Source organism: Ctenocephalides felis, unplaced genomic scaffold (assembly GCF_003426905.1).
Source record: "Ctenocephalides felis isolate EL2017-DRISC unplaced genomic scaffold, ASM342690v1 CF-g0.4_SCAFFOLD_03556, whole genome shotgun sequence".
Taxonomy (NCBI): Eukaryota; Metazoa; Arthropoda; class Insecta; order Siphonaptera; family Pulicidae; genus Ctenocephalides; species Ctenocephalides felis.
Window position 1 is genome coordinate 1 of NW_020539710.1, and position 15,341 is coordinate 15,341.

The 15,341-nt window shown below is 29.1% G+C and overlaps 2 protein-coding genes across 3 annotated transcripts; both read right to left on the bottom strand.

Annotated features, from left to right (window-relative positions):
- Positions 1–239: 239 nt before the first annotated feature.
- Positions 240–2,086, bottom strand: LOC113382672 (the record flags this gene model as incomplete). The annotated part of the gene is made up of 5 exons (XM_026620912.1): positions 1,824–2,086; positions 1,055–1,394; positions 801–934; positions 482–732; positions 240–392 (listed from the first exon to the last, which is right to left on the bottom strand). Coding segments are annotated over exons 1-5 (955 nt in total), but the record flags the coding sequence as incomplete, so codon positions are not given.
- A 618-nt stretch (positions 2,087–2,704) lies between these two features.
- On the bottom strand, positions 2,705–12,892 carry LOC113382671 (F-box only protein 28-like). Of its 2 annotated transcripts, none has more exons than XM_026620911.1 (6): positions 12,615–12,892; positions 9,195–9,482; positions 7,583–7,831; positions 6,063–6,246; positions 5,656–5,896; positions 2,705–4,420 (listed from the first exon to the last, which is right to left on the bottom strand). In XM_026620911.1, exons 2-6 carry the CDS (start codon positions 9,462–9,464, stop codon positions 3,709–3,711), a joined length of 1,656 nt encoding a protein of 551 aa, XP_026476696.1. In that variant the 5' UTR covers positions 9,465–9,482; positions 12,615–12,892; the 3' UTR covers positions 2,705–3,708. The 2 variants fall into 2 exon arrangements, with proteins under 2 accessions (XP_026476696.1, XP_026476695.1); XM_026620910.1 differs by having other exon boundaries at positions 6,051–6,246.
- Between the last annotated feature and the right edge of the window lie 2,449 nt (positions 12,893–15,341).

Here is a 15,341-nt window from a genome sequence, read left to right on the forward strand (position 1 = left end):
AAGTTTATATTTTTTTTTAAAAAAAACGTTTTTTTTATTTTTTGAAAATATTCGATTTTTTTGAAAATTTCGGAATATTAACAAATTTTTGTAAGAATTTTTTCTTTTAAATTCTGATATTTTTTGAAATTTTCCAATAAGAACAGAGGTCAACAGCATAAAGCATTTTCGTTATGTATAGAGTTAAATAACACAATATGTAAATTAATAAAAGTAATAAAAGTAATAAAACACCTTACCAACATCGAACTCCTTAATAACTATTGGTATGATCCATTCCCTGCAATATTTTGGTGGATGATTATCTAATAAACATTTTAAACCACTTGATGATATCACAATATTAGCATTGTATTTTATTGCCATATCGATACAGACTTCATCTTCACTCACTAAAATTTTTGAGAAAAAAAAAATCTTAAATTTCGCATTCAATTTAAAATAATGAAATAACAGAGATGACATATTTCTAAAACAATACCTGATACTTTTGTCTTGTCACTTCTACTTTTTATTGCTTTTGATTCCAAGGTGTTGCAATCATTTATACATTTAGAACAAGAATTAAATTCATTAATATCTAAAAGCATCGACTTTCCATATTGATGGACTATATTTTCTGGAAAAATATCAATACAAGTTTTCTGTTGACTTTTTAAATTATTTTCTAGGGGAAGCATAGTCATGACCTTATAATTTTTGGGATAATTAGAAACACGATTTTGTTGCCATCTAAAATTTAGTTATCTAATTTAGAAGCAAATATAAATTGTTTCAAATAGAAAAGTTCATAAAATTACCTCCAATAAAGTTTAATAAAATTCTTCAAATCAGGCTGAATATAAATCAATCTTTCTTTGTTTTTCCTGTTCCATATATTTTCAACATATTGTGAAAATTTTGAATACTCAGAAAATCGTTTCTTCTCTGAGTTCTGCAGTTAAAACATAACAATTAATAATGGTCAGTTTAATTAATAATAAAATAACATAATTTGTACTGAGCAAAGATTGTCTTGTTCAGTTATAAATAATAATCTTATACCCAACAGTACCATAAATACTGAAACATCTGTTTTTTCCTCCAAAGTTGGTTTACAGCCAGATGTAATGATTTCGAGTCCTCTCAAACATTGCTCATGTTCTGCTTTTTCCAATAATGATTGTTGAACACGCACAAGTGCAAATTTTCTATATTTTTGTTTATATGTATAAGTATAGCTATTATTTTCTAAAAATTTGCTTCTTAATAAATCCAAATCAGATGAATCGCACTCTGATTGATTAAGGAAACATTCAGGAGGTAGAAATTCATCATATGAGAGTTTGTAATGTGCAGAGGTTTGCAATACTTCATCTGTTATTTTGATGTTATTGAAATGCAGGCCGTAAGGTCTGAAAAGATTCCGCAGATTAATAAAAATAACTATATAATTAATTTGCTATTTAAGAAAGTTATACTAAATTAAATTCTATAATTAAGCATGGGTATGAATGTGGTAGAAAACATCAAGGAAAACACAAATATATGTTAGTACATTAACTTTCCTTATAAATTTGTGGACAGTGATTATCGACATACAGTAAATTGATTCACATAAAAAAATAGTTAACAGCATTTTTCCATTTACTTAATATTAAAAAAAAAATACAATTCTAAATGATATAGCAACATATATAGAAGAAATAAGCTAAAACAACTTAAAATTATTATTGAAGAAGATTAGTTAATGCAATTTGTTAACTGAACAATTATCAAACAACGTGGTACTAAATACTTGAATATATAATGAATAATTTCATCAAAATTAAATATTAACTTACATTTGAACAAAAGAAAAGTCTGAGAAAATATCCCTGGGATCTGTGGTTTTATTTTTCTTTTTCATTTCTCTCTTCATAATTTTCTTTTTTTCTTCTTTTTCAAATCTTTTTCTGCTTCATCCATTATTTACAAATACTATTTATTATTTTTCGTGATTTAATTCAAATATATATTTTTATTTTAAACGCTCTGATTCACTCTGATTATTGTGTAATTAATTTTATTACATTATATCATTTTTGTATTCACTATGTTATGAATCAAATGCACATAACCTAAAATTCTTGATAAATACAATACAAGACACATTAGCTAAATTGACAGCTACACAACGATTTGCCGTTTTCGCAAAGTTTTGCCGTTATTTTCAAATTTGACAAAAACCAAGAAATTTCCCGAATTTTCTATTTATTGCTAAATAATGAAATATCAAATTCAAAGTCGTTTTATTCAAAACTTTCATATCGGACTGTATATAACTGTTTTCATGGAAATGTAGTAAATTTTATCTAGTTCATTCTATCTAACTGACAAAAATCAAAAAAGTCCCAAAATTTTCTATTTATTGCTAAATAATGAAATATCAAATCCACAGAAATGTAGTAAATTTTATCTAGTTTCACCCAATCTAACTGAAAAGGGGTGTTTTCATATTAAACTTGGAGTAATTTGACAAAATTTATTGCTAGAAGTCTCCCACCAATATTTTTTCATAAATAATAAAACCATAATTTAAGTAATTTAAAACAAATTTATTTTAAAAATGTTTTGCTACGACATTCTAATATAATGAATTACTCAATAATTTTGTGTTTTATTCTACACAATCTACAATTTATAATTAATGGTATTTCAAGAGTTTTCAACTAAAACCTTCCATGTTACAAAAAAGGTAAAACATTGACAATTATAAAATCAACAACCGTGAACAACAGTCCTGATTATTCATAACATATCAATATAGGTAGATACAAAAGTCGTGTAAGAGAGTAGGTAATATAAATTTTTAGCATTAAGCATATTTCAACATATTATATATACAATTAAAGAAACACTGGGCTTCCTGATATCCATCTGATATAATAATGGCAGGATAACTAAATATAAAATAAATTTAAATCCTTTTTTAAATTAGCTAATTAGTACTTGTAAAATATAGCAACCGCCTTGAGATCCATGCGTTCCTCCTTGTTTACTCATTCAATTTTGTATATTATAATAAACAGAGGAAAAAAATGCATGAAACTTTGACAATAATATTCAAACTAAACTCTGATAATATTATAACTAGATTTTCTTGTACTTAATATCTAATTTCTAAATTTGTATGTACTTTGTAGTTTGGGTTATAACACACATTTATGTACATGAAACTTTATAAAATTAAAGTGATAATCAAAATTATATTAATGAGTACTCTTTAGCGTACGACCTGATCTATATTGCAATTTTAAGCTTAATTAGTTTTTGTAGTCATACTTATAAATATATATAAAATTGTTAAATTTTGTAATATTCATATAATACATATGTTTTTTTTAGTTTTATAATTTGAGTGAAAACAGTCATTTCCAAAACTATATTCTTTTTTGATATTTATATCATTTTTATGACAATATTCTTGCATATCACATAAATAAAAGAAACAGAATAATATACCAGATGTTATGATAAAATGTAATGATTTCTGTCTCTGTGCTTTGATATAACATTATAATATTCCCATTCTTTCGTTGCAGATACATCAAGCACACATTCGTTATTCATTCCTACATATAGTTTATTAATAAAATTTAAGTTAATGTTAGAAATTCTATTAGTCACTGGTCTTAATTCATGAGATAAAAAAATAATATTCAAGTTAATCTCAACATTAATACTAGCTTATTTTCCTGTTCTGACCTTAACACAACGCGACTTCAAGCTCCTTCGTGATTTCTTTGCTAAAGCACCTTCTCCCAGAGAGCCAGCGGACGCCTCTTCGATTTTTCTTTTAGAAGCCTTGGGTGAATTTGTAACGACAGCATCAGTGGCTTTGCTACTACTGGAAATTGAACAGTCAATATCTTGGTCTTCAACTTTAGCTTCAACCGATTTCAATGTTTTTGTTTCTGCAGCACTACTTGGCAAATGTTCTATTGTATTTAAAATCACCTCCTTCTGTTTATCTTCCTCTAAATTTTCTTCTGGCAATTTAGAGGTGTTTTCAAACACTGAATCATTAGAATCACGACTGAAATCTAAACCTACATCCTCAGGCTTTACACCTTGGTTTACAAGAGCTTTCAACTCATCCGAGTTCAATAATACATTTGTTCCACAGGTTTTACAGAATGGTGGATTAGCCGGGCTATTCGATTTCCAATATTGAAGTTCAGTTTTGCATTTGTTAAGCTCCTGCAGCAGAGTAGAAAATTTCCGCGACGTCTCTTCATTTTTCTTATCATTTTCATCAAGCCGTGTTGCGTATTCAAGTGTCTGTTTTTGTTGCTCAGCAAGTTGCTTTTGCTGTTCTGATATCTGACGCTGTTGTTCAGCCGTTTTTCGTTTACAGCTGCGTAACTCATTGCGCAATAGGGTTAGTTGACTGTTGTATCTACAATATTAAAAAGTAAGTATCAATTTTGGTGGTCACCGAAATTCTAAAAAAACTAGCTGTAAGTGGAATTCTGTCTTAAGGCAATTAGGGCATCGTGCCTTAAGGCAAATTGCTGGAACTTCCCGTACCAAAAATTATTATTTTTTTTTAAAAACGATTAACATTTTTGAAAAAAAATTACTTCGAAAAAATAAGATTTTTAAGAAACTATAAATTTGACAAAAAATTACTTTTTTTTGAAAAAAAAAATTGAAAAAAAAAAATTATTTAAAATTTTTTTTTTTAAATCTTTTTTTTTGAACAAAAAATGTTTTCTTTATTTTGACATATGTTGGAAGATCTGAACTTTTTTCAAAGCAATCGTACTGCATTAATTGCATAGAGACAAAATACAAAGCGCGTAAGCGCCGCGTCGCTGTCTAATGGGTAAACATTGGTACGGAACCCATAGGAATGTAAACAAAATTCATACTTATTGTTAAAATCGCTATAAAATATCTGATAATTTGATGTGCATATGTCTAATGATCATTTTGACCGCCAAATGGCATTTTTTTTTACTTTTTTCGTTATATCTCCGAAACCGCTAAACCTGCCCTTATAAAAATTTGATCAAATCTTGACGTATTAATGTGTCTTTAAAATTAAATCTTGAATTATTAAAATCGGACGCTCCGTTCTATTAAAAACTGAGGTACCGTTTTTGGCACTTTTTGCCCCATATCTTCGGAACGGCTAGACCTACCTCCGCCAAAAACTAATCAGCACATCTCCTTATCAATACGGATCGAATGCTTTTTAAATTATTCAAATTGCTTCATCCGTGTTCCCGAAATCGTCGACGAAAATTTGTATCCGCACACACATACATACTACGCACACACACACACACACACACACATCCATTTTTTCTAAGGTATGCCAAAATATTCAGAAACCTCTGAAACGTAAAGATATATAAAAATTTTCATTTTCGATTTTTTTGCGATTACTATAACTTACCCTACGGGAAGTTAAAAATGATGCGTAAGCAGAATAGATATTTTTATTAATTTCCCAAAATTAACACACTTTGAACGTTTTCTCATAGTTTCAAGTCATTCTGAATCAAATGAAACCAAACTTGAAAAAAGTATTTGTTCAAAAATAAGTTCAAAGTTAAAATTCATAAAAAAGCTAAATACTCAAAGTACAAAAAGAACTATAATCAAAAGTAAGTTAATTTAACCAACCTTTTCATCCCCTGTTTAATCTTGTGTATACGGTTTCTCAGCACCATATTAGTACGTGGAAGAGTACGCCTAGAACCCGAACTAGCCCTCTGATCCACCATTTCCCGCGGATCGTGGGGGTCCGGCGAACAAGGAGAACCCTGTTTTGAAGCGCACCCATCATGCGGTGGTGACGAATCATGAGAATGCACAGGTGATTGCTCAGAAGACAGACAGAGATAGGAATTGCTAACTGATCCACCTGAAAAAATATATAAAATTATGAACATTTGAATAAAAAATGCATTATCAACCTAAAATCTGTGAAAATGCTATGAACTCAGATACGATGTTGACAGCAGAGCAGTAATTTTCACTCCAGCGGCTTATGACTCTGTAATAAAATATGTACACACCTGTAAATGTACCTGTGAAATCCAGAAAATCTGTTCCAAAATATGCTATTTCTGGCAGGGCAGGCTCAATTCGCTCTTTAAAATACTCCATGGCCATAGTGCTCAGATCAAATAATTCATCAGTTACTTTGTAAGGACGTGCAAGCTTCTGAGTTACACGAATGTAGTGCAATATCCTGTACACCTCATCCAGAATCTGCAAAATATAAACATATATACATTCACCGAATAAAAATTATTCATTATGTATATGTTACGGTAAATGTGCACATTCACGGTAAATTCACCGGTGAATGTACACATTCCCCAAAACGCTAGGTGAATGTGGAGTTCTCAAACAATCAATTTAAAATAATGGTGTACGTGCGTATTTGGCACTAAATAGTTGATCAGTTGATAGTTAATAGTAAATAGTTGAATAGTAAAGTAGTAATATAGTGTATAATGAATAATTAATATTAAATAGTGAATAGTTAATTGTTAGTAAAATAGTAAATAGTGAATTTAGAACAGTTAAATAGTGAATAGTGAATAGATAAATAGTGAATAGTTAATAGTTCAATAGTTATAGGTAAATAGTTAATAGTTTAAGTAACTAATTAATAGTTAAAAAGTAAGTAGTTAAATAGTAAATAGTTAAATAGTTAATGGTGAATAGTAAATAGTAAATAGTTATTAGTGAATAGTGAATAGTGATAACTAAATAGTTTAACAGTTAATAGTTAAATAGATGAATTGTGAATAGTCAATAGTTAATAGTAAATAGTGCATAGTGATAACTGAATAGTCAAATAGTAAATAGTGAATAGTTATAAGTAAATAGTGCATTAAGAATAGTTAAAATGTGGATAGTAAAATAGTGAATAGTTAAATGTTAATAGGTAAATAGTTGAATTGTAAAATAGTGAATAGTGATATTGTCAATAGTAAATAGTGAATAGTGATAACTGTATAGTTAATAGTAAATAGTGAATAGTGATACCTGAATAGTTAATAGTAAATAGAGAATAATGAATAGTTAATAGTTAATATTAAATAGTTAATAGTAAATAGTTCAATAGTAAAATAGTAAATAGTGATGACTGAATAGTTAATAGCAAATAGTGAATAGATAATAGTAAATAGTGAATTAAAAATAGTTAAATAGGTAATAGTTAATGGTTAAATAGTTAATAGTCCATAGTTAATAGTTAATATATAGATTGTTAGTTGATAAATAGTTAATAGTTAATATATAGATTGTTAGTTGATAAATAGTTAATAGTTAATAGTGAATAATAAATAATGGATATTAATATGCATATGTCTAAAATAAATAATAAAAATATAAATATAAATATAAATATGATTATTAATATATGAATTAGTATTTCACCCGCACATGCGCGAGTTGAACTCACATTCGCCAAATGAGCCGGTAAATGTGCACATTCACCGAAATATGCACATTTACCGTAACATATATACCATTTATGTTTTAATAGCAGTCAAAATTGTAGAACATACATAAAACTGTATTAAAAAATCCTCACCTCTCCTGGAAAGAAGCAGCAATGTCTACGTTCTATATGTTTACCAAAAGTCATTTGAAGCAATGTCAATCGCATATGAAGCGTTTCAATGATATCGCTTTCACAAGCGAGAGGATGATTGCGCCTTGCAGATTCTCTGCGTGGCATTTTAGATTTGATTGATTGGAATCTAACAAGCATTTGAGTTTGAAGACGAGAAAATGTAGAGTTCAAGATTGCGGAGCATGTCGTGTTCATCTGACGGCACACCTGGATAAAAATAAAATATGTTTTAAGTAAAACTTCTTTAGGCGCGGCTAGGGTGTAAATCTGTACAAATGCAACGGAAATAGCGTTACGCCCGTACTGTACGTCATTCGCTCTCGATGAAATCATTTCTATAAGGGTCAATTGTGATTAGTCGTCGTGTTAAGGTGCATCCACACCTAACGAACGAACACGAACGAACATGTCGAACAAGAAAATACAAAATAGAACGAACAAGAACACGAACGAACGCGAAAAATTCCAAACAAACGCCTCAAAGCAGTGAGGGTTTTAATCTTTTTGTTCGAGGATGTACCGTGAAACGTCAGATTTATTATTTAAAGTGGCGGGAAAGAGAAAAATTATTTAAAGTCATCAAATTTACAAAATTTGTCAATAACAGCAATATCTTATAATAAATACAACATAAATTAATGCATTAATGCACATTTTAACACCAAAAAAGAAAAATGTTTGTCTACATTCGTGGTAGCGTCCACACTGCACATACGAGTTCAAACATGAACGAACAATTCCCTTTGATGTACCGACAAGTTGCGGAACATTGCTCGCCATGTTTGTTTATGTTCGTTCGTGATCGTCGTGGCGCCACACTATGCTGTCGCCGTTCAGGTGTGGACGCACCTTTACGTGATTAGAGACCATACGTTGTATGCGTACCAATATTAACAAGGAAATCGGCATAGATAAATAAACATTTTAAGGTTACATCCTAGTACAAATCTTGACTTAATGAAAAATGCCTGAATCAGAAGAATGTTTTACCCTGTTCCTTGAAAATAATAAAACAAATTAAACATTTGTGCCTTGTACTAAACATAAGTTTATTGACATTATTTCTATATTATTCATAGTTTCTATGAATCTTTGAAGTTTTTGAAATGGAAAATATTTTTATAGACAAGACAGATATTACAGCTACTCAAAAAATAAGATTGTATCGTCAGCGAAAAAGTAAAAGCAGTCAATGAATGTATGTTAATTTTATTACATAAAGTTCTTCAAACACAATTATTACATGATGAGTGAAAATGTGAAAGCAATATTTCTTTAGGCGCTGTTTAACATAAACCACTGTGTGAAGGAATAATATTATAGAGTTTATTAATAAGAAATTACTTAATAAAGGTTCAAGTCCTAAATGCTAATTACAATGACAAACCGATGTCATATTTAAAGTATATCTTTTTTATAAAATATATAATTCATTAAATAAATCCTGCACAAAAAAGCTGCTTACTTTAATAAATTCTATTATAAAAATATATCACTAATTCCGAAATTCATATGAACAAGAAATCATAGAATATTAATATAAATATTAAAATATAAAAAATTTGCTTACCATACGCATTTGAGAAACTTTCTTATATCCAACATAGGAAAGAATTTTCTCAATAACCTCCTGTGGCAAATCAAGCAAATTAATTGTTCGAGGAGGAGGTGCTGACACTGTAGAAATTGCATTAGAGGGACCTGCTGCAGAATTTTGTATCAAAGAACTTGAAACAATTGTTATAACAGAATTATGTCGCGGGGGTCTGGTCCCGGTTTCAGCTTCATCCGAACTTGGACTGGAGCCCCCTACATTTGTCATCTGCCTTGTGGAGACCATTTTTGTGAAAGCTGATTGCTGAAATTATAAATATATATGCTTTATGAACCAATTAGAATTTGTGAAAGGCCAAGATACAAACTTGAATTACAGGTCAAATTAATTCCTAACAAAATCATAAATATTGTATTTAAATGATTTTTAGAGTCAAACAATTCATTAGGCATGTCTTGAATAATTCTACAAGAAGGTACCTAGCAAATGCATATAGATTTAGCAAAGTACTTATTGAGTCTGTAAGTAATACATAGAAACTTTTGTAATTTAAACTTTAAACCACTAGCAAACCCTGAATATACCTTTATTGTATTTTCATAGCTAATGAAATACCAATTGAAAATAAAAGCACCTCACGCAGCTTATCAATTATATTAGTTCTTTAAACGCTCCAAAATTTATGTTCAAAAAGCTACATTATTAAAGCAACTGTTAATTTCAAGTAAAGTCAAAATGTATTATAATTATAAAATGTATTATCATTATGTAAAAAATGTATTGGTAACTGACACAACTGAAAACAAACAAAAACATAGTATTGCAAAAATACATACATACACCCATACATATTTATCACAAATTATATTATTCACAAATGTAAATATCTATGCAGAACAAATTTTTAATTATAATTTTTAGTCAATGTAAAAATTGATTTTTAAAGAATGTGTGATTTAAACAAAATTTGAGTTTCGTGGTTCCAGAGAAGTAGAATGAAATGGATGAGAATATTTTCAGGAAATTAAATAAAAAACTAGTGTGGCACGCACATGACATCGTGCCTTAAAGCAAATTGCTAGAATTTCCCGTACCAACTTTTTTTCTAAAAGATTAACAATTTCTGAAAAAGTTTTACTCCAAAAAAATAAATTTTTGAGATTGAACATTGGTACGGAACCCTATATGAAGGTACACAAAATTTATACTTATTGTTAAAATCTCTATAAAATATCTGATAATTTTATGTGTCTAATGATCATTTTTGACCTCGAATAGAATTTCTTTTTCCTTTTTTTACTAGATCTCCGAAACCGCTAGACCTGCCTTCCCAAAAATTCAATCAGTTCTTTATCTTAATACAAGTAAAATGTTTTTTAAATTATTAAAATCGGACGCTCCGTTCTCTTAAAAACTGTGCCAAAAACTTACCGTTTTTGGCACTTTTTGCCCCGTATCTCCAAAACGACTGGACCTGCCTTTGCCAAAAACTAATCAGCACATCTCCTTATCAACAGCAATCGAATGTTTTTTGAATAATTGAAATCGGTTGAACCGTGTTCCCGAAATCGAATACGAAAATTTGTATCCGCACACGCGCACACACACATCCATTTTTTCTAAGGTGTATCAAAATGTTCAGAAACCTCTAAAACGTAAAGAAACTTACTCTATGGGAAATTAATAAAATTAAAAATTGACATAACATATTTGAATTGGAATTAAGAGAGGTGTATTATTAGTGATGAATATTCCAGAAGTTTGAGAAATAGGTGACAGTAATTTAATCTAAACAAAATTTGTCTTTCAACAATATTTCATTGAATATGTGTGGATAGCTATTATTATTCATAAAATTAATTTTATGAACTAAAGTAATACTTCGACCACAACATATTACTTCATGAATTCAGCATATCATCTCTTGCTATATAAAAATTGTAATAATGTTATAGATTTTCCACAAATTTTTAACCATCTATCCTTTAAAATTCCTAGATTATCTTCATGAACAAAAAAAATATATTTCAATTATCCTATTCCTAAATCTAATGCCCTTAAACTTGCCTATTTTGCTAATGTCCTCTAACTTTAACTCGATAAAGATATCAATATTCACAACACTTAATGAAATAATCTACCTGCTCAACTCAATCTGTATATTTCTTTTCGAATATGTTTCAGTATTTTTTTTATTCAATTTTGTATAAAATTGTTATGTTACACATAACATACATTATGTATTTTACTATTTTGTATTATATCTGATTATAATTGTATTTTTAAGTCATCTTGGAACTATTCTCTGGGCTATTTAATAAAATAAATGAATAAATAATACTTGAGTATTTATTAGTACTCACTAAGGTAAACATTTATGGCATGATACATTTTTTAATATAATTTTTGGTGAATGTGCTCTTCAACATTAAAGAAAGATTTAGTTACAAACTTTGGCAAGAAGGAAAATTTGAATTAAAGGAGTTATGTGATGAATATTACAGAAGCCCGAGACGTGAGAAAAAAATTAGGTGACCATAATACAGCGTAAACATAATGCAAATATAACTTGTCTATCAACAATATTTCATCGAATATAAGGATAGCTATAATTATATATTATATATAATTAGTACATACTCACTAAGGTGAACAATTATGGCTTGATATATTTTCCAATATAATTTTTGGTGAAGTGCACTTCAACACTTGATAAGTGATTTGAAAAAAGATTTAGTTATAAACTTTCGCCAGAAGGAACATTTGAATTAAAATATATTGAATATTACAGAAGTCCGAGAATTCAGAAAAACTAGGTGTCTACCATCAACATTCCATCGAATATATTCAATGAATAGCTATAATTATAATTATTATCTTAATTGTCTAAATTATACTTGAGTACTAGTGCATTCTCACTAAGATAAACAATTATGGCTTGATATATTTTCAATTACAATTTTTGATGAAGCAAGATTCAGTTACAAAGTTTCCGAAGAAGAGGATATTCTAACCCCCAAATGTAGAATGAAATAACTAAAAGTTGAATGACAAAAAATGAGGCTTTTAGTTCAGATAATTAAAATAAAAAATATATACATAAATATGTGTGTGTAAGTAAATACAAGAAATAAAAATGTTAAGTACTCTATTTTCATAAACTTGCAATTTCATATCATGAGTCAAGACAAATTGGAGTGCATACAAAACTTGAAAAAAAGAATACAAAAACGATTTCCACAGTAATCTATAGAAGCATTCTATTCAATTAGAAATTTATTCTGGTACACAATGTTCAGGGTCATTGAAACATCAATCTAGACATATTATTCTTAGATAATATTAACCTAACACAAATTAAAAGTACAGAATAAACAAGAAAATTTATTAAAAATATAACAATGCCACGATTGATGAAAATCTAAAATGGCTTACCACCGATCGGGAGCAATTTTTACTAGTTTCTTCAGGCTTATTTAATGGATGTGAAACACTTTTGGAACGTTAATTAGAACATTTGATGTTATTTACTTGCACTGAACATAAAATATAATAAATATGTTGACTTAAATATGTATTATTTGATGAATTGAAGAGAAGTGTTTTGTGAAGCTTCTCCGTTTGGCAGCGCTAGAACGAGACCTCGATAGAATGAAAGGCGCAATCTTGTCAAAAGGTCTGTGGTCTGGAGTGGAGAGTCGACAGTGGAGTACACAACCAAACAATCCGGAATGGCCGCCGCCGCCGCTGCTAGCTCGAAGCCAAAGCGATTCGATTGAGCGCGAGATACGAATAACTAGCGACTAAATTTAAATAACAATCAAAATTGAAAACATTATGATCGAGTATTGTATATATTACATTTATGACAAATGTTAAAGTATTATATACATACATAATGGATTTACTTGTTAATTTTTTAACTAAATACCCAAATATAATTCACATTTGGATACAAGAATAAACCGCGGTTTTAGAATATCCTAAGCTTCCTTCCTTATCTATGATCCTAAGAATAAATAATTTATACACTTACTATTTTTATTATATAAAAAGCCATTATAAAAAAAGGTCTATTATACAAATTCTAGCAAAAATATTTGCATAGAACGTTGAAGTCATGTTAAAGGAATTGGCAACCCTTATTCTTGAATTTCAAATATTTAAACTAGTGGTGCATGGTATCGTGCTTTAAGGCAAATTGCTGGAACTTCCAGTACTAAAAATTAATTTTTTTTAAAAAAAATGAAATGTGTTTTAAACTTTGAAAAAATTACATTATTAAAAAATTTCAAATTTTTGTAAAAAAATTACTGTTTTGGAAAAAAATTACTGTTTTGGAAAAAAATGTTTTTTTTTGGTTTGAAATATGCTTTAGCTGCATAGAAACGCTATATCGAATCGCGTAGGTGCGTCCACACCTAACGAACGAACACGAACGAACATGTCGAACAAGAAAATTCAAAGAAGAACGAACAGGAACACGAACGAACGCGAAAATTTCCAAACGAACTTGAACAAGCGCTTAAAAGCAGTGAGCGCTTGTATTTTCGTTGTTCGTAGATGTTCCGTGAAACGTCAGTTTTATTATTGATATGGATGTAAGCTTTAATCATACGGCATTTTCACTGGTTTTTGTGTGATTTTTGTTCGTGTATATTTTGTAAATATACTGTAAATAAATTATTCAATTAATTTCACTCAGTTTTTGTATTTAATGCAAGATGAACATTCCAGGCTTATACTCAATATAACTATACTCAATTTTCATACTCTCATCCTCAACATATATGTTGAATGTCTATGTATGATAACAAGTTTAATATTTACTTGTAAATACTGCAATTTCTTCTTTACTGCAGCTTCTGACATCCCAAACGTTTTGCCTACACTTTTCCAAGCATCGTTTTTTTTCTAATAATTTTGTAAAAAGGGTCTTTAGTCTCCCATATTATAGGAAACTTTTCTATTTCATTTATGAATGATAAAATTACGTCATTTGACCATTCCATAATTTATTCAAAATTTTCAAACTGTACACAATAATTAAAAGTAAATATTATTAAAATTTTCAAACTGTACACAATAATTAAAAGTAAATATTATTAAATTATTAACATTATTATTAAATTATTAAAAAATTATTATTAAATTATTAAAATTATTAAAACAAAAATGTTCGTTTGCGTTCGTTGAGACGTCCACACTGCACATACGAGTTCAAACATGAACGAACAATTCCCTTTGATGTACCGACAAGTTGCGGAACATTGCTCGCCATGTTTGTTTATGTTCGTTCGTGATCGTCGTGGCGTCCACACTATGCTGTTGCCGTTCGTTCTGGTACGTTCTTTTATGTTCGTTCGTGTTCGTTCGTTAGGTGTGGACGCACCTTAAGCGCCGCTCTCCCGTCTAACAAGCAAACGACGTTACGAAATCCATAGAAATGTAAACAAAATTGATTCACATTATTAAAATCTCCATAAAATATCTGATAATTTGATGTGCGTATGTCTAATGATCATTTTTGACCTCAAAATGGCATTTTTTGTACTTTTATCACTAGATCTCCGAAACCGCTAGACCGGCCTCCCCAATCAGTTCTTTATTTTGTCAATACAAGTAAAATGTTTTTTGAATTATTAAAATCGGACGCTCCGTTCTCTTAAAAACTGAGTTACCGTTTTTGGCACTTTTTGCCCCATATCTTCGGAACGGCTAGACCTACCTCCGCCAAAAACTAATCAGCACGCCTCCTTATCAATACGGATCGAATGTTTTTTAAATTATTCAAATTGCTTCATCTGTGTTCCCGAAATCGTCGACAAATTTTGTATCCGCACACACATACATACTACGCACATACACACACACACACATCCATTTTTTCTAAGGTATGCCAAAATACTCAGAAACCTCTGAAACGTAAAGATATATAAAAATTTTCATTTTCGATTTTTGCGATTATTACTTACCCTACGGGAAGTTAAAAAACAAATAATTTAAGAAAACAATTTATAGTATAAGCTCTAGCACAAAATATTTGAAATTTTGCTAATACCTTATATTGTTTAATTTCAGATATTTTAATTATTACCAATGAGGACCATTTTTAAATATTTTAGAATAACTAATAATGTTTCGAAAATTTAAATATACATA

What these genes read in the sequence shown, in the direction of transcription:
- LOC113382671 (XM_026620910.1), bottom strand. Translation starts at nt 9,464, where the DNA reads ATGGTCTCCACAAGGCAGATGACAAATGTAGGGGGCTCCAGTCCAAGT. An exon ending in AAGTTTCTCAAATGCGTATG is followed by an intron (nt 7,832 to 9,194) that starts GTAAGCAAATTT and finishes ATTTTTATCCAG; the next exon opens with GTGTGCCGTCAGATGAACAC. An exon ending in TTTCACAGGTACATTTACAG is followed by an intron (nt 5,897 to 6,050) that starts GTGTGTACATAT and finishes ATATTTTTTCAG; the next exon opens with GTGGATCAGTTAGCAATTCC.